General features: G+C 49.5%; 5 protein-coding genes across 5 annotated transcripts; 3 read left to right on the forward strand and 2 right to left on the reverse strand.

Moving 5' to 3' along the window:
* Window positions 1-384: 384 nt before the first annotated feature.
* TRIVIDRAFT_53838 (uncharacterized protein) lies at window positions 385-2,684 on the reverse strand (the record flags this gene model as incomplete). The annotated part of the gene is given in 3 exon segments (XM_014101731.1): window positions 385-990; window positions 1,443-1,446; window positions 1,462-2,684. The coding sequence occupies 3 exon segments, from the start codon at window positions 2,682-2,684 to the stop codon at window positions 385-387; spliced, it is 1,833 nt and encodes a 610-aa protein (XP_013957206.1).
* Window positions 2,685-3,079: 395 nt separating this feature from the next.
* Window positions 3,080-14,912, forward strand: TRIVIDRAFT_28610 (putative PKS-NRPS protein; the record flags this gene model as incomplete). The annotated part of the gene is made up of 4 exons (XM_014101732.1): window positions 3,080-3,914; window positions 3,975-8,220; window positions 8,752-10,530; window positions 10,673-14,912. The coding sequence occupies 4 exons, from the start codon at window positions 3,080-3,082 to the stop codon at window positions 14,910-14,912; spliced, it is 11,100 nt and encodes a 3,699-aa protein (XP_013957207.1).
* A 572-nt stretch (window positions 14,913-15,484) lies between these two features.
* On the forward strand, window positions 15,485-16,735 carry TRIVIDRAFT_53837 (uncharacterized protein; the record flags this gene model as incomplete). Its single annotated transcript, XM_014101733.1, has 1 exon — window positions 15,485-16,735. One exon carries the CDS (start codon window positions 15,485-15,487, stop codon window positions 16,733-16,735), a length of 1,251 nt encoding a protein of 416 aa, XP_013957208.1.
* A 469-nt stretch (window positions 16,736-17,204) lies between these two features.
* TRIVIDRAFT_60172 (uncharacterized protein) lies at window positions 17,205-19,074 on the reverse strand (the record flags this gene model as incomplete). Its single annotated transcript, XM_014101734.1, has 6 exons — window positions 17,205-17,527; window positions 17,594-18,136; window positions 18,191-18,619; window positions 18,682-18,724; window positions 18,794-18,890; window positions 18,950-19,074. 6 exons carry the CDS (start codon window positions 19,072-19,074, stop codon window positions 17,205-17,207), a joined length of 1,560 nt encoding a protein of 519 aa, XP_013957209.1.
* Window positions 19,075-19,999: 925 nt separating this feature from the next.
* TRIVIDRAFT_28484 (uncharacterized protein) lies at window positions 20,000-20,968 on the forward strand (the record flags this gene model as incomplete). The annotated part of the gene is made up of 1 exon (XM_014101735.1): window positions 20,000-20,968. One exon carries the CDS (start codon window positions 20,000-20,002, stop codon window positions 20,966-20,968), a length of 969 nt encoding a protein of 322 aa, XP_013957210.1.
* Window positions 20,969-21,748: the final 780 nt, after the last annotated feature.

A 21,748-nucleotide genomic window follows, 5' to 3' on the forward strand; every position in this document is an offset into this window, starting at 1 on the left:
TATATGATCGGTCCATGTGATGTTGATCCAAGATCGCGCCACCCATGTTCCGCTCGGCCATGATGACACCGCCGATCTTGGTCTCCACGTGCAAAGAGTGATACGCTAGCTATGAACAGGCATTTGCTGGGGAGCCCAGTGCATGATCTTACATGCGTCAGGACTGTCAGCGGCACTACGAAGGAGACTAGCAAGGGTTACGCTGATCCTTCTGCATATCGTATTTCTTGATATGGCGTGATCTTATTCGAGTCTGCGGAGTATTACACGAGCTGGGACTAATGTATTGTCTCTGTCTAAACAGCCAATAGAAACGCTCCGATGAGCCGTGTATAACAAAATAGGTATTACAGCGGCTACTTTACATGTATGCATGCTGACATTCTAGAATTCCTTCGCATTAGCTACCAGGTTGGGTGGTCCAAAAATCTCCTTTACCCCTTCGGCGCCGATTGTACGCAGGTACCACGCCGTCGTAACAGGATACGCTTCCCTTCTGCCCTCATCGAGATAGTGCATGAAAGCCCAGTAGAGAGCAGCTGCCAGCGTCAGATCGGCCAAGCTAAGCTGGTCCGTTGCGAGCCACTCCCGGCCCGCGAGATGTTTCTCAACAACTCCCAGGCCAAAAGCCAAGCCTTTGGCGCCAGCCGCTTCCTTTTCGGGGACATAGGGTTCGAATCCTGCCCGACAGAGGACGACAGTCATCATGTGTACGTAAACCTCGTTGTCGGTGAAATTGATCCATTGACGGACCCTGGCTCTCTCCTGAGCATCGGCTCCTAGCAACTGCGCTGATTGAGGCCCTGACTCTGCGACATATTGGGCGATAGCGTCAGATTCGGCGATGGCTGTGCCGTCGGTGGCTTCAAAGGCGGGAACTTTGCCAATAGGGAACTTGGCCAGAAACTCGGGTGTCTTATTGGTTACCATATGCTGGTAATCCGACGCCGTTTCAATATTGACGCCGTTGATTTTAGCGGCGGCAAAGATCTTTGCGGTTAATATCAGCCATGTGCAACTAGGGTCCGTAACAGGGGTTGAATGCACGTACCTTGAGACACCTCGCATTCGGTAGGTAAGAATATAGTGTTCCGACGGTAGCCATGGTTGTGCTGGTTAGTGAGATGCCACGATGCAAGATGGTTTCTAGAGTTTGGAGTCTGATGTTTATTGCTGCTTCTTCCTCGGGTGGCCTGTTTCTTATGTTGGGCCCAAGCGGAGCTTTCGGCGGGTTTTCCAGAACTGAAGGAGAGATGAACTGTACTGGTACTTGCTTGTCTTAATACGTATTCCGATATGAGCTAACAGGAGAGGACACAATTAGGATAGGAACCAGTGTTTATTATAGCTAGCAGCGTTTAGATGTAACTGTATTATAAATCAAAGTACTATTACAGACGGTATTAAGCCTAGGATAGTGAAGGCCGAGTAATGCCAAATTGCGTATCAAGGAAAGCAAACATCTTCTGGTGCGAGAGTGCCAGCGATGCAATCTTGGCCTGGAGGCCACCCTCATGCACTCCCTTGCCAATCCAAAGCTCCTTCTTGCCGCTGTCAAGGTGTCCCAGCTTCTGGTAGATTCGCTCAGCGTTGATGTCCGGAACAAAGTAAAAAGTGTCAGAAGCACCGGTGATCAGAGTGGCGCATTTGAGCTTATCTAAGTATTCTTTGCCGTCTTCAAGGCGCAGAGTGTAGCGCTGCATTTGTCTCATGACATCTGCAGGGTTGTCAACGCCGTATAGCCACATGCTGTGGCCAAACTCCCACCGAAGCTGAAAGTTGCCCGCAGCAAGGCGGTTGACAACAAAGTTGAAGAATCCATCGCTCAGCCAGCCGCTCAGCCAGCCACCGATGAACCAATTGGGCATTCGGCTCTTGGTCACGTCAAAGAGATCATAGCATCCATCTGTTGAGATGGCTGCTTTAACTCGCGGATCGCCAGCAGCTCGTAGCACCAGGTATCCTCCGAGCGATGCTCCCGTCACCGCTATCCGATCCATATCAATGTTGTGTTTTGTCGCCAGCTTGGATTCTAGATAGTCTAGCACCTTTGCGGTTACTCTCTCCCAGTCGGGGACCATGCGAGTCTTGTCTCGTCGCAGAGAAATGCCTTGGCCAGGCCCATCATAGGTGAGAACAGCATATCCGCGCGGTAGTCCGCCTGCTGGCCCGTAAAAGTACAACTCTTCTTGTGTCGAGTCAAAGCCACCATTTTGAACCAATATCGGCAGCTTATCAGTCACTCTCTTATGGGCGGGAGGAAGAAACAATCTCGCGGGAAGAGAAATGTTGTCTTCAAATGGTATATCAAAGGTATGCAGCTCGCCATCCAGTAGTCTAACACCTCGTTCGAACGTATTTGAGCTCTTCTGGATTGCGTCGAGAATGCGAGGGTCTTGTGTATTGCAATGCAGAAAGAACTCGCTCGATCGGTAGTAGTTTGAGGCGCGAATAAATGCCCATGATGCCTCAACTCGATCCCCGTGCTTGGATGCTTCCTCAGCTATCTTGACAGCACGCTCAGCTTGCGAAGTCCAGGCATGGTACCAGCTCTCTGGATCACCATCTGTAATTTTGGTTCTGGCTTCGAGACATTCTCCAGTTTCAGACCCATAGAAAGGAGCTGCGTCAAGGACGCGAAGAAACTCGAAATTGAAGAAATCAGAATTGAAAAACTTGAACATTGTGGCCAGGTGCGGCTGAGTGATGGGTCGATGTAAGCTGAGTGATGAGGAAATTAACAAAAAAAAAAAAGAGGACCTGTATCTCAATAGATTTAGCAGTTTTGACATGCTATTTGTTAAAGAATTATTTGTCGGCGACTTTTGTCCTAGAGTTACCTATTCAGAATGTATAACGTTTGAGGCTATGGTTCCGAAGCGTCTCATGCCTAGTATTTAATAGAGGCACTGCCACATGTCAGACGACCTGATCAACCGTAAACGAGATTCTCAACAATTAAGGTCACCATCATCTTCAACGCGGTACCTTGTGTAAAACAATCTCTCACATCTCGCTCTTCTTTATACATTTGTAATATCTTATATCTTACTTTATCCAACTAATACAACACGCCAAAATGCCTCCTCAATCTTCCGCAGAACCGATTGCCATTGTCGGTTTGGGGTGCCGCTTCCCCGGCAGCTCCAACACTCCCTCCAAATTATGGGACTTGATCTGCCAGAAAAAAGACATTCTTAAAAGAATTCCAGTCGACAGGTTCAATGCTGAGAGCTATTTCCATGAAGATGGAGAGAGACAGGGGTTGATGAATGTCAAGCATGCCTACACCCTCGACGAGGACATTCGAGAGTTTGATGCCTCATTTTTCAAGACAAATGCTCGTGAAGCAGAGGCCATGGATCCTCAGCAGCGGATATTGCTAGAAACCGTCTATGAAGCCCTGGAATCGGGTGGATTTTCCATTGGTGACATGCAAGGATCCGACACCTGTGTCTATGTTGGCAGCATGACCGGTGACTACCACGAAATGCTGATGCGAGACCCGCAAGATATGCCCAAGTATATGGCTACTGGCACTGCACGTAGCATCCTCTCAAACAGAATATCCTACTTCTTTGACTGGCGAGGTCCGTCGATGACTATCGACACAGCCTGCTCGTCCAGTCTGGTCGCCGTCCACGAAGCTGTCCAGGCCTTGAGACTGGGTACATCCAAGGTCGCCTGCGCTGCCGGTGCCAACCTCATCCTGGGACCTGAAATGATGATCTCAGAGTCGAAACTTCACATGCTTTCGCCAACTGGTAGAAGCCGAATGTGGGATGCCTCAGCTGATGGCTACGCGCGTGGTGAGGGTTTCGGCGCCGTTATTCTCAAGACCCTGTCACAAGCTATTGCCGACAAGGACAATATCCATTGCATTATCCGCGAAACTGGAGTCAACTCTGATGGACGTGAGTTTGGCCATAGACTTTATTCATTAGACCAGAACCAGCTAATTTGATTCGTTTTAGGAACCAACGGTATTACGCTTCCCAGCTCTGAATCTCAGACGACATTGATCCGCCAAACGTATGCCCGTGCGGGACTCGACTGGAACAAGGACAAATGCCAATATTTCGAAGCCCACGGAACCGGAACCCCTGCGGGCGATCCAATTGAGGCGCGAGCCATCCACGATGCCTTTTTCCCGAGCAAAACAACTGACGGCGGGGATGTCATGTACGTTGGTTCAGTTAAAACAGTTGTCGGCCATTTGGAAGGATGCGCCGGCATTGCTGGTTTGATAAAAGCTAGCGAGGCTGTGAGACGAGGTGTTATTCCTCCCAACATGCTGTTCGAGAAACTCAACCCTGGTATTACTCCATACTACAAGAACCTCAAAGTGCCCCAGCAGCCGGTTCCCTGGCCGGAGACGAAGGATGGGGCTCTACGACGAGCAAGTGTCAACTCCTTTGGATTCGGAGGTACAAACGCACACGCAATCATTGAGAGCTACGTTGCTGGTAATGTGAAGCCCGCGGTTCAGAAGCCGGAGTCGATTATCCCAAATCCTCTGCTGCTGTCCGCAACCTCGACCAGCACCCTCAAGCGCATGCTGTCCACTACACGAGACTTCCTTGCCTCGGATCGATCGACTCCTCTTCAAGATGTCTTGTTCACACTTGGAGAGCGGAGATCCCAACACGCCGTGCGAGCGGCATTTGCAGGCCACAGCAGAGAGAGGCTGATTGAAAAATTGCAGATCGCATTGGATGATGACAGTTGGACTGGCACCAATGTGGATGCAAAGGTGAAACAGCCGCGTATTCTGGGAGTCTTTACCGGACAGGGAGCCCAGTGGCCAACAATGGGCAGAGAAATCCTCAAATCGTCCCCTGTTGCCGCCGAGACTCTTCAAAAACTGCAGGATTCTCTGCAGAGCCTTCCTGACCCTCCATCATGGACGCTCAGGGACCAGATTCTTGCTGACAAGAGCAACTCTCGACTGGCTGAGGCTGCCGTTGCCCAACCGCTGTGCACAGCCGTCCAAGTGATGCTTGTTGATCTTCTCTCTTTGGCGGGAGTCCAGTTCAACGTCGTGCTTGGCCACTCTTCTGGAGAAATCGGCGCCGCTTACGCTGCTGGCATGATCTCTGCAGAGGAGGCCATTCGCATTGCCTACTACCGTGGTGTCCATGCCAGTCTCGCACGCGGCAGCACTGGAAAGCCAGGTGCAATGATGGCTGTTGGCCTCTCGTATGACGAGGCCTCCGACTTTGTTGAGCAAAACTTCCCTGGCCGCATCGATGTCGCTGCCAGCAACGCTCCAGCAAGCGTCACCCTCTCCGGAGACAAGGATGCTATCCAAGAGGCCCAGGCCATTTTCCAGGACCAGGGCACTTTTGCTCGACTGCTGCAGGTCGATACCGCCTACCATTCCTCCCACATGATGCCCTGCGCAGAGCCCTACATGGAGTCACTAGCCGCATGCAAGATCGAGCCGAAGCAGCCTCGCGAGGGCTGCACCTGGTTCTCTAGCGTGTACGGCGACCGCATGGAGGGCGACATGATCGATTCTCTGACTGGCGAGTACTGGAAGGACAACATGGTTAACCCTGTGCTCTTCTCCATGGCGGTTGAACTCGCTGCCAACGGCGAACTTCCCTGTGATGTTGCTCTTGAAGTCGGACCGCATCCAGCCCTCAAGGCGCCATTCACACAGACATACAAGCAGACCGGAGCTGCGGAATTGCCGTATCAGGGTGTTTTGGGCCGTGGTAAGCATGATGTTGAGTGTATTGGTGAAGCTCTGGGGTTCTTGTGGACGTACCTTGGCAAGCTTGGGTCCTCAGGCATCAACTTCCGCAACTTCACCAAAGCCTTCGACAGCGACTCCTCGCCTCAACTTGCAACCAATCTTCCCGCATATCCATGGGATCACTCGCAATCCTTCTGGAAAGAGTCTCGCAAGTCGCGCAATTTCCGCAGCAAGCCGGATGTTCGCCACCCACTGCTTGGCGATCGATCAACCGAGGATATCGACCAGTCGATGGTATGGAGGAACATCTTGCGAATCGAGGAGCTGCCATGGCTGGACGGCCACAGAGTCGAGGGGCAGGTCATTTACCCTGCGGCTGGATATTTGGTCATGGCATTGGAGTCTTGCAATGCATTGGCTCTGGGTCGGGAGGTCGAGCTTATTGAGCTCTATGATGTCGAGATTGGCAACGCCATCCCTCTCTCGGAGGAGACTCCCGGTGTCGAAACTCTCTTCACGCTGAAGCCGGCGAAGCTCGATCCTAAGGCTGACACAACCATTGCTGAGTGGGCTTGCTATTCTCCTGCTGGCGATCTTAACGCTCCATGGAGATGCAACGCTTCAGGAAGTGTTCGTGTCGTGTTTGGTGCCGCTGATGACGACGCCCTTCCTCGTCGTGTGGCTCCTGTTGTGTCTCTCAGCAACGTCGAGATTGATCGTTTCTATACTTCTCTGACTGAGATTGGGCTCAACTACACCGGCCCCTTCCGAGCCCTGGAGGAGATCCATCGAAAGTCGGGCATGTCGAGCTCAACGGCTACTCAGGCACCGGCCAAGGAACTCTCCACCATCATCCACCCTGCGATCCTCGATGCAGCCTTTCAGTCCATATTTGCTGCCTTCTGCTGGCCTGGAGATGGAACCTTGAGAGCTCCATATGTTCCCACAAAGCTGCGCAAGCTCCGCATCGTCAATAGACGCCTTGTTGAGTCTGCCCGGTCACTTCAGGTTGACTCCTACGTCACAGAATCTTCGGCTCAGAATTTGACGGCGGATCTTGATATTTTCGAGAGCGATACCAACAAGGGTATCATTCAGCTGGAAAGCCTAACCTGTACAGCTCTTGTTCCTGCCGGTCCGAGAGATTACAAGGAGCTCTACACTAGGCCTCAGTGGGAACTGGACGTTGCCAGTGCCGTAGCATCTCTGCCCACTACTCGCGGTGACAATGTTGAAGATTTGGAACTGGTTGATCTTTGCGAGAGACTTACATACTACTACCTTCGACAACTCAATGACAAGATCGACCGCAGCGAGGTTCCAGCAATGGTGTGGCACTTCCAGCGCATCTTTGAGTGGATCGACTACCTTTTCCCGTGGATCGAGGAGGGCACTCACCCTACCATCCGAAAGGAGTGGAAGTCGGACACTTATGAGTGGCTAGACCAGCAAAGAGCCAAATTCCCCGGCCAAGTCGATCTTCAGCTCATTACAGCTGTGGGAGAAAACCTCGCCGAGGTTGTGCGAGGCCAAACCACCATGTTGGAGCACATGATCAAAGATGACGTCCTCAACAGGTTTTATAAATTTGGTCTGGGATTCCAGAGGGCCAACGGCTTCATGGGTCGTATCGCGAAGCAAGTTGCGCATCGATATCCTCGCATGAAGATTCTCGAGATCGGTGCTGGTACGGGAGGTGCTACTAAGGGAATCCTCGAATCTCTCGGCACAACGTTTGAGAGCTACACGTTCACCGACATCTCGACTGGTTTCTTCGAGGCAGCCGCGGAGGCCTTTGCTCCTTGGGTTGATAAAATGATCTTCAAGCCGCTGAATGCAGAAAATGACGTGATTGAGCAGGGATACACGGAGAAATCTTATGACTTTATCATTGCCTCCAATGTGCTACATGCCACCAAGACCTTGTCGGAGACGATGAGAAATGTTCGTCGACTGCTGAAGCCCGGCGGTCATTTGCTTCTCCTCGAAGTCACTAGCGAGATTGTTCGTGTTAAGCTAATGATGGCCGGTTTGTCAGGTTGGTGGCTCGGAGGCGACGATGGCCGTCGATATGGCCCTACAATTACGAGGGACCAGTGGGATTCTCTCCTGAAAAATACGGGATTCTCTGGAGTCGACCATGTTATCCACGATTTCGTCGATGAGTCCAAGTACATGACATCGGTTATGATCTCACAAGCTGTTGATTCTGACGTTGCTCTTCTGCGCCAACCTTTGTTGACTTCTGCCGATCACCCTGTCTGGACTTGCCCACCCATCACCATCGTTGGTGGTGCTTTTGGGAATGTTGTTTCACGTACTGTGAAAGTATTGTCGGCAGTTCCTGGCCTAAACCCACAGATTAAGTTGGCCAAGACTCTTGCAGAGGTCGCATCCACAGCTGTGCCCACGACGGCGATTGTCATTCTGGAAGATCTAGATGAGCCTGTCCTGCAAAGGTTTACGCAGGAAAAACTGACTGCTCTCCAGAAAACCCTTCCAGAGAGCAGGCAACTACTGTGGGTGTCGCACAAGGCCCGTTCCGACGACCCGTATGGCAACCTTTCGGTTGGTCTCTGTAGAGGTCTATCTGCTGAGTATCCCCACGTGGCTGTGCAGCACATTGACTTTGAAGATGACATGACTGACTCCTCTGTGTCCATCATTGCAGGGGCGGTCATCAGACTCATTTATGCCGCCCAGAGGAAGTTCAATGGTGAAGTGCTTTGGACTAGTGAGCCTGAGCTGTTAGTCAAGGATGGCAAGCTTCAGATTCTGAGGATCTTGCCCGACACGCTACTCAACGACCGGTTGAACGCTCACAAGATGACTATCAAGAACATAGCATCCGTTACCAAGGACGTTATTGACGTTTTTACCGCAGGAGATCGCTATGTTTTGTCCACCCGCGAATCCACCCTTTTCCGGCCCGCCGATGCTAGTTTGGTCAAGGTTAAGGTGTCCCACTCGCTGGCATCCGCGGTACGGCTCAACGAGACCACCTCGGCGTTCCTTTCCGCTGGTCATTTGGAACACAATCCCGCCATTAGTGTTGTTGCATTGTCTAGCACCAATAGCTCCACAATAAGCGTGCCTTCTGGTTGTGTTTTCAAGGTTGCCGAAGGATCAAACGTTGCGACTCTTCTGCAAGACGTTACATCTGCTCTAATTGCAGACCAGCTAATCTCAGACATTCCTCTTGGAAGCACTGTTGTACTTCACAGAAGCGACAAGTTCCTCGGAGCTGTGCTGAAACGTAAAGCAGCCAAAGCCGGCCTCAGTGTCAAGAACATTGGTCTTCATAAGTACGCATCTGAAAAGAGCTTGCGCGATGTTGTCCCTGCGTCCACAAGAATTCTCATCGACTTTTCAGCCGTGTCTCACTGGGCAAACTCGCTGCCTGAGGGCTGCGTATATAGGAATGTGCAAGACTTCTTCTCTCATTCACCAAAGGGAGAGCCGATCCTTGTTGCAGAGTCTGTTAGACGGCTTGTGGACCTGGCGCAGCTGCAGCCATCCACAAGTTCTACCGTAGATATTCTACCTCTGGCCAAATTGGCCAGCCAATCTGTATCAGCAACAAAGTACTCGACAATCATTGACTTTTCCGATGTCTCCGCGGTCCCAGCTCAAACGGCTGTTCTCAACCCTGCAACACTTTTCCGAAGCGATCACACCTATCTGCTTGCAGGATGTACCGGTGGCCTGGGTAAAGCTCTTTGTGTTTGGATGGCATCCAAGGGCGCCAAATATTTTGCTCTCACGACAAGAGACCCTAGCAAGATTGACCAGCTTTGGCTGAAGGAATTGGCTGCTTTGGGCGCTGAAGTCAATCTCTACGGCTTGGATGTCGCGGACAAGGATGCTCTGACAGCTGTTCGTGGTCAGATTGAGGAAGAAATGCCCCCGATTGCGGGTGTCGTGAATGCTGCCATGGTTCTGTCTGATCGCTCTTTCGGTGAATTGACTGCTAAAGACTTCCGCACCGTCTTCGGCCCCAAGGTTGACGGTACTAAGAACCTAGACGAGCTTTTCTACGATCAGCCCCTTGATTTCTTCATCATGTTCTCATCGCTTGCCAGTATTGTCGGTAACCGTGGTCAGTCCAACTATGTCGCAGCAAACTTGTTCATGTCCACCATTGCAGAACAGCGAAGGCGAAGAGGACTTGCTGCATCCGTTATCCACATTGGCATGGTATTGGGAGTTGGTTACGTGTCGTCGACCGGCATTTACGAGAGCACCCTGCGTCAATACAACTATATGCCAATCCCCGAGCAGGATTTTCTCGACATGTTTTCCGAGGCCATTGTGGTCGGTCGATTGGAGTCTGAGCACTCGCCGGACCTCATTACTGGCTTGAACCGTCACAGCTTGCGCGAAGATGTCCAGCGACCATTCTGGCATGAGGACTTGAAGTTTTGCCACCATACGCTTACTGAAGTCCGCCAAACGGAGGCAACGGCAACAAACAACATGTCGCTGGCACAGCGACTTTCCCAGGCGACTAGCCCTGAGGAGGTTGAGGAGCTTATTCAGGAGGGCTTCTGCACAAAGCTTGAGAGAATGCTGCAAGCGGCAAAGGGATCTATTCAGGTGTCACAATCGCTGATGAACCTGGGTGTCGATTCCCTGATTGCTGTCGAGATTCGCTCCTGGTTCTTGAAAGAATTAGACGTTGATGTGCCGGTTCTCAAGGTTCTCAGCGGAGCATCAGTGACAGATCTCTCTAAGGAGGCTGCCAGCAAGGTGACATTTGGTACTGAGGCAGCCAGCGATGCGGCTTCACCGGCAATTGCCGCTGAAAAGGCATGTTCAAATTCTTCTTTGTCTGAAACAGACTACTAACTCTATTTATTAGGAATCTCCTCGAGTTGTTCCGCAAATCTTAGAACCGACTCCGTTGATTGCCCCTTCGGCAGTGACCACGGCCCCTCACTCAACCGCGCCGTCTGTATTTGATGGACCGAGCTCCCCTTCTAGTCGAGGCGTTTCACCTCCTCGCTCAGCATCTGATGTCACAGAAATCGAGACAAAGGTTAAGAGGGAGCAACTAAAGGTGGTAAGAGTGGCTGAGATGTCATTTGCACAGCGTCGCCTGTGGTTTTTGCGCCAGTTCCTCCAGGATCCTACCACGTACAACGTAACGCTTTCTTATAGCATAACGGGCCGCCTCCGAATTAACGATTTCCGGGAGGCTTTCCGAAAAGTCATCGCACGTCATGAATCGCTCCGAACTTGTCTCTATAACGATCCCGAGACTAATATCCCAACGCAAGCCGTGTTTTCGGACGCTATTTTCGATATTGACTACAAGACGGGTACGACGGTGGAGCGCGAGTTTTCCAAGATGCGCGATCATGTGTTTGACCTTGAAAACGGAGAAAACATGAGAGCAGTCATCATTTCCGAGTCCGAGTCCAAGCACTTCTTTGTTCTCGGCTTCCATCACCTTGCTTTTGATGGATTTAGTGCCCAAACGTTGGTCAAGGACTTGGCAATGGCATACACCGGACTGCCTTTGAGCCCTCTGAAGCACCAGTATATCGACTTTGCTAACAAGGAAAAGACACTTACATGGAGTGATGATCTTGAGTACTGGAAGTCTGAATTCGCTGAGCTGCCTGAGACCTTGCCACTGTTCGAGTTTACGGAAACCAAGGCCCGTATTCCCTTGACGGAGTACAATACTAGAGCTCTGACACAGCAGCTCCCCGACCGTATTGCCAGTCAGATCAAATCGGCAGCCCGGAGCCTGAACGTTACTCCTTTCCACTTTCACCTGGCCATCACACAAACCCTTTTGTCTCGCTTGCTAGATATCACTGACGTGTGTGTTGGTATCACGGACGCCAACAAGAATGACTCTGAGTTCTTGGACACAATTGGCTTTTTCGTCAATCTTTTGCCCCTGCGATTCAAGACTGATGGCTCTCAATCCTTCGCCAACCTAGCAACGGCAGCGAAAGACAAGGTCCACCAGGCCTTGTCTCATTCCCGAGTGCCATTCGACAAGCTTTTGGATGAGCTTAAGGTGCCACGATCCACATCCCACAGCCCGCTCTTCCAGGTCGTCGTTAACTATAAGATGGGGTCGACCCAATCGGTTCCTCTGGCTGAGTGCCAGGCACAAACAATTGAGTTTGAAGATGCTAGAAATGCCTATGATCTTAGCTTCGAGATTGAAAATTTCCCAGATGGCGGGGTACTTCTCGCACTCAAGACTCAGGATTACTTGTATACCGATCACGATCTGCAGACGATCCTCGCCACTTACACACACCTGCTCGATGCCTTGTCGCGCGAACCCAACTTGAATGTCAATGCTGTTGAGCTTGCCCCTTCAACTAGTCGAGAGCTCAGCCTCCAGCTTGCCCGTGGTGAGACATATGAGCCGGCTATTCTTCATCTCCCTGGTTGGCTAGATCATTGGACTGCTCAACAGCCCGATGCAATTGCAATCAGAGATGATTGTGGTGCTACGCTCTCATACAGAGATGCTACAGCACGAGTAAATGATATTGCAGCTCTTTTGATCATGGCAGGCGCCAAGACAGGCCAGAGAGTTGGTTCTTACTGTGAGCCAAGTATTGATGCCATTTGCACGTTGTTGGCGATTCAGAAACTCGGCTGCATCTATGTACCATTAGATGTCCAGAACCCAGTGCCTCGCCTGAACTTGATTCTCAAGGATTGCCAGCCTTCGCTCCTCGTATGTCATGATGCAACAGAGCCATCGGTTCAGCAATTCGAAACATCCGCCTCACTGGTGTCCATCTCCAAGGCTACCTCAGAAACTGCTGCAGTAGATGCATCTGTGATCGACCCTTCCACCACTGGCTATATCCTCTATACAAGTGGTACAACGGGTATTCCAAAGGGAGTCATGCTTTCTCACTCTAACTTGATCAACCACATCGCTGGTGTTTACAAGAAGTATGGTCTGAAAATGGAAACAGTTCTGCAGCAATCTTCGTTTGGATTCGACCTGTCTCTGGCTCAAATCTGCCAGGCGTTCTTCTCTGGTGGTACACTTGTCATCGCACTGAAGGAGACTAGACGGGATCCAGCACAACTTGCCAAGCTCATGCTTGAAGAAAAGATTACCTATACTTGGATGACACCAACTGAATACTCCATGATTGTGAGATACGGCGCCAATTATCTCCGCCAATCCTCTTACTGGCGCTCTGCATTCTCGTCCGGAGAGGTCATGTCAGCCAATCTTCTCAACAGTTATATTCGCCTCGAAGCGCCTTGCCTGCGTCTCTTCAACGGCTACGGTCCCACGGAAATTTCCATCAACAGCTGCATCGGTGAGGATGAGCTGAGCCCATTAGCGCCGCGTGACACTCGAAACCCGTCTATTGGCAAGTCGCTACCGAACTACTCTACCTATGTCCTCGATGAGAACCTGAAACCCGTTCCGGTCGGATTTCCGGGAGAGATATGCGTAGGTGGCCCTGCCGTGGCACAGGGATACCTCGATCGCGATGAACTCACTGCTGCAAAGTTCCAGCCTGATCCTTATGGTCCGGGGCACTTGTATCGAACCGGCGACAAGGCCAAGTTTCTTCCCGACGGCCGACTTGTCTTCCTTGGTCGCATCGCCGGTGACACTCAGGTCAAGCTTCGAGGGTTCCGAGTTGAGCTGGACGACATTGCCAACACCATCATCAAGGCTAGTGAGGGAATTGTCAAGGATGCGTCAGTCAGCTTCCGAAGAGGACAGGACTCATCTGAGGATTTCTTGGCAGCTTTTGTCATTCTAGCTGCAAAGGAGCACACTGTGTCTGACGGACCTCTGGAGCAACTTCGATTAAAGCTGCCTCTGCCCGCCTACATGCGTCCGGCTAGAATCATTGCCGTTGATGAATTGCCTGTTAATTCATCAGGAAAGCGCGATCGCCACGCCTTGGACATGCTGCCTATTTCCAGTATTTCTTCTACCGCTGAGAGCGGTCATCTTACAAGGGCACAGGTGAAATTGAGGGAGCTCTGGCTGGAGGTCGTACCAAGTGTGGATGCTGCTACTATTGGCGCCAACACAGATTTCTTCGCTATTGGTGGAAACTCTCTTCTCATGGTTAAGCTTCGAGGACTAATTGCGGAAACCTTTGACATTGAGATCTCTGTTTTCGACTTGTTCCAGTCGAGCAGCTTGGGCAACATGGCCAGCAAGGTACAGTCATCCGAGGTCGATCAGGTGATTAGCTGGGAAGAAGAGACATCGGTTCAGCCCCTTTCTGTTGTAGATGGCAACGTCCTTCAGCAAGTGTCTGATAGCCTTGAGATCCTTCTTACTGGCGCCACTGGATTCCTCGGATCCTCGATTCTTCGCCAGCTTGTTGCCGACGAGCGTGTTTCCAAGGTGCATTGCGTGGCGCTACGTGGAATTCACCCGCTGGCTGTTGAGTCACCAAAGATTATTCAGTATACTGGTAATCTTTCTCACAAACTACTTGGCCTATCAGAAACCGAGTTTAGCACTCTATCTAGCCGTGTCCACCGTATTATTCACAACGGCGCGACAGTCTCTTTCCTACAGTCTTACTCATCCCTCCGGGAGCCCAACTTTGAGAGCACAAAGACTCTTGTATCTCTCGCCGCGTCTCGCGGAATTCCGCTGCACTATGTCTCTTCCGCCGGAGTAGTCAAATTTACTGGATTGGATGGCCTTCCTCCCGTATCAGTCTCTCAGCATGAGCCACCGACTGATGGATCAAACGGCTATTCGGCCACGAAATGGGCCAGCGAAGTCTACTTGGAAAAGGTCACAGAAAACACCAATCTGCCCATTTGGATCCACCGGCCAAGCAGCATCACCGGAGAGAATGCTCCCGAAACCGATTTGATGCAGAGTGTCATCAAGCACTCTCTCAATCTTCAAGCTATTCCCGACCTCTCTTCATGGCAGGGCAGCTTCGATTTTGTCCCTGTTGATGACGTCGCCGCAGGTATCATCGCCGCCTTGTATGACGTTGGTCAAGGATTGTCTTTTGCCCATCACTGCGGAAAGGATAAGATCCCTGTGCATGAGCTAAAGCAGCACTTGGAAAAGGAGAACATCATCAAGCTGGATGTGCTGAGTTTGGAACAATGGGTGGACAAGGCAAAGGACCGTGGTTTGCTAGACAATGCCGCCGAGGTGCTGATCAACGATGTTGTAGGCATTTCTGATGGAAAGGCTATATTACCTAGCCTGCTCTAGATTTTCTTACTTGGATTGTTCTTTTTTTTTTCTTCTTCTTCTTTAGATGCATATTTGAGCGTTTATTTCCTTGCTGTAGATTACTCATTTAGCATATATAATTCTCTGACATCAATATAATTCACCGTCTATTATCATACCTACTTTTCATTGATCAGTACATTGTAGTTTAGCATGAATAGATGTAGTTTGCGTAAATCGGCTACCATGAATCATACGAACCTCACAAGATTTGGATGAAATTCTACAGTCGTTAGTGTAATCAATAGTCACTTGAAGCAGGGTATCCAGGGCTGAGTCTAAACCCTTGCCCTTGTCATGGCCGCGCAAAAGCGCTGCTGACCATGATAGAGTTCTATTACGACTACATCGGAGGATTATTTCCAGTCCCATACTGAATACCTCCGATTTTCTTGGCTATTTTAGCTGTTTATTTGTTTATTGCCTACGCCGATTCTTAGCGAGGCTATATAACTGAATCACAGCCACGTCGAAATAAGCCTCCAGGTAAGCAGCCTTTATTAGGTGGTGGCTGTGAGATAGTCCGGGGCAGCGTTTCTCAGCGCCTCAAGATGCCTTCTCTACGTAAATCTCTTCTTCCGCTATTGCTGGCCGGGCAATCCAGCGCCAGAGTCAGCCGGAGCCCGACGACCGCTCCTGTTGATTTGCCGCTGACTTTAGGTGCGCTGGGCTTCCTGACGCCCATTTCTATTGGTACGCCTCCGCAAGAGATTATTTCATTGATGGACTGGACCTGGATCAACCAGTTCACGCTTTCAACTGTCTGCTTGGGCAATCCGCATGACACGGCTTCATGTCTTGCACCGGGACAAGTTTTCTTTAACCAGTCCGAGTCGTCTACTTTCGCCAACCAAACAAGCTTGTACCCCAGCCGAACGTGGAATCCGAATGGCTTCTTCGGACCGGCTCCCCTCACTGTCCAGTTTGGACATGACGTCCAACATGTTGGCAATTTGTCAGCACCCACCACCTTTATGTTGGCAGATATGCAATTCCCGCAGCCTGGCGCGTTCCCGTTCACGGGTGTATTTGGACTGTCGCCGGTTTTCAAGTCAGATAATCAGTCGACCCAGTCTACCTTTTACCAGTTCTGGAAACAGGGGGTCTACTCTAGCCCCATTGGGTCGTTCCTGTACTGTTATAACAGCACCTTTGGGAACACGGCGCCGGCACGAGCTTTGTGCAATGGAAACGATGCCCTTCAGACGCTTGGAGGATATCACTCCAACTTCATTCAGTCGGGCAGCCTCCAGTGGTATGACAGCGTTATCAACTTGCAAGTGAACATCATCGACATTATCACAAGTCCCGAGATTCTGAACTACTGGGCTCTTCCAGTGACGAAACACTCGATTGGCAACGAGTCACAGCCACTCAACATGACTGCGTCTGGTGCCATCTTTGACTACGCAAGTTTCGGTCGCGGAGCCCCCGTGTCCGTCAACAGCTATGCTCGTTTGGTTGAGCTTACAGGAGCTACACCAATCACGCTTGATGCTTCTCTAGCCCCCAACAACGGAGCCCAAGCATTCCATTCCGTGCCATGCTCCAAGGTCCCTAAGCTGCCCCCCCTCAAGTATCAGTTCGGCGCAGGGACTCCAGAGTGGGAAATCCTCCCTCAGAACTACGTCGAGAAGATTGTCGTGTCAAGCACCCAGACTGTTTGCGTGCTCAACGTGCGGACTTTGGGTGATGGGGATTGGATTATTGGAAATTTGGGAGAGACGTTTGCCAAGGATAAAGTTATCCTGTTTGACTTTGACAAGCTGAAGGTTGGAATTGCTAATGCAGTTCGCAGTTGAGCGTTTTTTTCTGTCGCCTTTGACTAGGTTGTGGGTCATATTTAAACCATCTCAATATAATACCTAATGCTATACGAACATATGATTGGAGAAGTTGAAGAAAGCATGTCTTCTACAAAGAAGACTTATCTGCAGAATGACGTGAATGGGTGTGATTCTGTAATTAAGCATAAGTAGACGTTCTCGATTAGCCTGATACAACAATGTGCACAAGTTGAGTGCAAATGAACATCTATCTTCATAACGTCACTAAATCTTGTTCTTTTGTATGAATGTAATAGTGTAACTAAATACGATCAGATGCTACTTTACTAGAGGTAGCTCAAATGATGTCTTCTTAATCTCCCTCATTCTCATACTGAATAGTGGTTACCATGATATGCAAACTATTTGGCTTATGTTAGAGTAGCTACACTGGTAGAAATCAAAAACTTGAGATATATCTCTTCATTATCTCGTAGCGTATCGCTTAGACTTTGGCTGGCACAAGACCAAGCTCTCCCCGCTTCAAGTTGGGAACGAATCCGTTGATCGAATCAGTTCCAAAGCTGTTGATGTTAATAGTGTCCTCAGTTCTCATCATCTGTCGGGCACGGATATGGTCTACAACTGTTCGCTGCTGATCAGAGAGATCGACTTGGTATGCAGTGGCTGGGTCTTTACCCAGCTTCTCCAACATGGCTGTTCGATCTTCTGGCTTGACAGGCTCAAAAGCATTGCTGCAGAATTCAAGAGTCTTTCTAAGCTCGTCTTGTGACAACTTGGTGTCCACATCAGCAATTCCCTGAATCACTATACAAAGAGTCAGCATGGGGGCTCTCGTTCATTGCAATATGATTCTTAAAAAAAGCTCCTTACCAGGTCTGAAGAAAGCAAACGCGCGGTCAAAGTTGTCTTCGTTGATATCACTTAGCACAGGCTCTTCCTGGCTCCTGATCTGTCTGTATGCACTGAGAACGACTAGTAAGAAGCGAATATAGGCATCAGCAATCTTCTTAGAGTGCCAATCAGCCGCAGCCTCTTCGGAGCAATCCCCTCTAATTGCCGCCGCAATGGTAGCCGCAGCAGAGAGGCCACCGACGAAAGCCAGGTGGACGCCCGAAGAAAAGTACGGGTCAATGAAACAGCCAGCATCTCCCGCAATTCGAGCATAAGGAATAGCATAGCCTGAAGCGCTGTACGAGTAGTCAGCGGCTGACTTAATGTCCGTAATAAGTTCTCCGTTCTCCATGAGCTTGGTAAGATCAGGCGCCAATTCCTTAAGACAGTCCAAGTAGAATGTCTTTGAGTCAGGGGAACCAGCTTGAGTTTTCCTTTCAACGGACATCTTCTGGTTCATGACGATTCCGACCGATGCGGTACCGTTGTGCAGAGGGATGAGCCACGCCCAGCCGCTTTCATCTGTCCATTGAGAGTTAGAAGCTTGTAATCTGTTTAAAAGCGCAAAATACGAACCTTGCAAGGCTTCGAAAAACGGAGAGTTTTCTCTGGGTGTTCCCTTTCCGTACGCACCCGCCCCCTTCCAGTAACCCCAAGTAGCCACGTTCTTCAAACCTTGGTTGTATTTTCGGTTCTTCAAGTGCTTGGTGCTGAGAATGCCAACGCGACCACTGGCGTCAATAATGTAATCAAACTTGATCTCGCGGGGGGTATTATCGTCCTTTTGCACGTATGTTGCCGAAACAGGTCGGCCGGGATAGTCGTGAGGCAGTTGTCCAGGCCCCTTGTAAGGGACATCGATGAAGTTGATGGACTTGACCTGGACGCCGTCAAATGCCTTTGCGCCACTCTTAGCCGCGTGCTGAAACAGCAACTGATCTGCCTCTGACCGAACTACGTTCCACGCGTAGTTTTCGGGGCCGCCTGCGGCAAGAAAATCTGTATCTGCATTATGAAAATACTTGTAAGTCAGTATTCTACGAGCGCATAGAATATGATGCACTTACATCCTTCGCGTTTCTTGGGGTTTAGCTTGAAAGCTGCGCCAACCTGGGGTCAAAGAGCAGTGTCAGAATTGGATTGGGAATGAAGCCATCTTGCCATCTGAGCCGAGTCTACCTTTTTTGTGAATCCATAGCTGTCAAATACTGAGTCTACATCGATGAATCTGAGAAAATGGCGCATAGATGCCAGCATACTCTCGCCAATATGGTATCTGACAAACGGATTAATAATTTGTTCCTGTCCCTCCACCTAAATAACTTAGAATATTACCTTGGAAACTTATCCGCCTCCAAGATGACAGTATCAATGCCCTCTCTTGCCAAAGCGGCGGCGGCATATGAGCCAGCTGGGCCGCCGCCGACGACAAGAACGGTGCACTTTTCGGGGATCGCCATTGTCACCAGAAACTGTGGTTATGTCTCTTAATTGATGGGCGAAGATGAAAGTGCTTGCTACTTCAGCACACACTATACTTTGATACTCTGTAACTTATATGTGTCGGTCTCATAGAACGAAGAGGATGTACAAATCAAGGTTGTGTACAAGTTGTCGTATGATAAGACTATTTCGACGAGATGAGGCCGATGCAAGTGATTGCAGCGATCGGCAAAGAATAAACACCGTGTTTACGCAAGTACTGCCTCTGGAACTCTGGTGCAAAATGTACCTGCATAATGTCGGAATATTACAAAAAAGCAGTCAAGTCTATCGGCATATTACAGATTTAGCCACAGATGGACATCTCCGGGACTAGCTAGAATACGGAAAATCGCCGCCAAGAAAGGCAGCATATGGCAAAAAAGAGTCGAGATATGGGAGCAAAGGATTCGATTTTCCGGTCGGTGGAAAAGCGTATTTGTAAGTTCATCATCATGTCATCCTGAAGGTGCGTGCAATCTCCTGTGGTTTTACTCATCACGTGCGGAGTAAACACCGACAGATTGAACGATACTTTTCGTGTCTAACCGCCCGGGGGGAAATACCTAATATCGCAAGTAGGTTGGAGAGATAGGAGTGATTTATGAGAACTATGGAGTTGTAAATTTAGGGTGATTATTGGATGCGATGCAACTCTTTTGAGTAAGATGCAAGGTATCAGATTTAAAACGTCAACGACGCAAATTCGGCGCATTAGTGTCATTCTTACCACTCATTAGATAAAGAAAAATAAAATAACTCGTGTACGTGTGCAATTTTTGTCATAAAACATGATTGGTTAGACTTTGTGGGATTTCTGGGTATATATAGAGTGAACCAAATTGTCTCATACTCATAATCACTGTCACAGCCTTCCAGCAGTCTACTTCCAACACACAGACAATGCCTCCGTCAAAGGTTTCTGCTCTTCCTCGCTATTCTCCCCCAACAAAAGGGTTCCTCTCATATGTGCCATCATCATGGGTCCCTTACGTTGAACTTACCCGTTTCGAGAAACCACATGGTATCTACATGATCTTGTACCCTTATATCATGGGTCTGTTATATGCTGCTAAAATCGCGCCGGCTCCGATATCTCTTTCATTCTTCATTTCTCGTGCCATTACTCTTACGATATGGACTGTTTTCCTCCGAAGCGCCGGTTGTGCTTGGAACGACAACGTCGACCAAGATTACGATAGGAAAACAGCCCGGTGCTGCAACAGGCCAATCGCGCGCGGCGCAATTTCGACTCTTCAAGGCTATGTGTTTACCACTGTGTTGGTGTTGTTTGGCTACCTGTCTCTCCAAGACCTTCCCATTGAATGCAAGATGGATGCCACTGTCACTCTTGCTCTGGCATGCATCTACCCATTTGGAAAACGCTTCACACATTTCGCTCAAGTTCCTCTCGGGGCAACTTTGTCGATGGCTATTATCTCAGCACAGCATTCCGTTGGCGTCGACCCTTTCTCGCAGGAGAACATTGTACCAACGGCTTGCCTGGTCAGCTCCATTATAATGCTTGTCATGTTCTATGACGTTGTTTACGCGCGCCAGGACACTGCTGATGATTTGAAGTCTGGCGTCAAAGGTATGGCTGTTCTCTTCCGCAACTGGATCAAGACATTGCTTGTATCTCTGATTGCTGGAATTACGGCGCTTCTCTACACTGCAGGACATGCTGTCGGAATGAGCGCACTCTTCTTCCAGCTGTCCGTTGCTGGTCCTGCCGTTAGCCTTCTTTTGATGGTTACCCTCATGTCCATCAACTCCAAGAAGTATGCATGGTATGCAGGCAAGTCCTACGTTTTGGCCATTGCTTGCTTGCTTAGTGGATTCTCTGTGGAGTATTACAAGACAATTGTGTAGCAAGCTGGAATCAATGCTAGATAGTAGAAAAGTTGATGGTTTAAATGAGTTCGTGTCTCTATCGCAAGCTGCATGTTTATTACTCTGAATTTGGAATCTATCAATCTTGCTGGATCGGAGACGGAAAGCTAATCATGATAGGTGGGATGTGCCAAATAAATAAAAAAGAGAAAACAAAATTGGGAAAAAATTTTTTTAGAGAGGCCAAGGAATAGGGCTACATGTTACAAGTAGGGGGGAAATGGATATATGACATTAATTTGTCTGCATGCGCTTCTCGTGATATTGATATGCGTCGCATGCTGGCGTTGCCCATATTGAAAACCCGCCGACAGTGAATTTAGCGCCAGTAGTGGTAGAGATTCTCAAGTAATGATTTCATGATTACTTAAAAAGATGGTGATATTGTGAAGCATTTGCTGAAAACGGAAGTTCCGTTATAATATTCCCCGAATTGTGTGTCATTAATGGACTATTGATGAAACTTTTCCAGCATCCATCACACGTAAGACGGATTTGCATCTGCTTCATGGCCTCCCCAAGAGAGTGTCATCTGTCGGGTATTTCTAGTCTTGATCTGGCAGATGTCTTGGATCGGACCAAGTGGAGAAACGGGAAATCTCCCATGGGGATATCTCGGATTGTGTTCGTGTCTGGTAGTATAGGTTAATCACGGCTTACCGGGTCTGTTTGCAAGACAGAAACTTAAAAGAGGGCCAGTTGTCATGGATCTATGAATCTTTGGCTTGTGTAGACATGTGCATTCATTAGTGGTTGGCT

Source organism: Trichoderma virens (assembly GCF_000170995.1).
Source record: "Trichoderma virens Gv29-8 chromosome Unknown TRIVIscaffold_6, whole genome shotgun sequence".
In the NCBI taxonomy this organism is placed as follows: domain Eukaryota; kingdom Fungi; phylum Ascomycota; class Sordariomycetes; order Hypocreales; family Hypocreaceae; genus Trichoderma; species Trichoderma virens.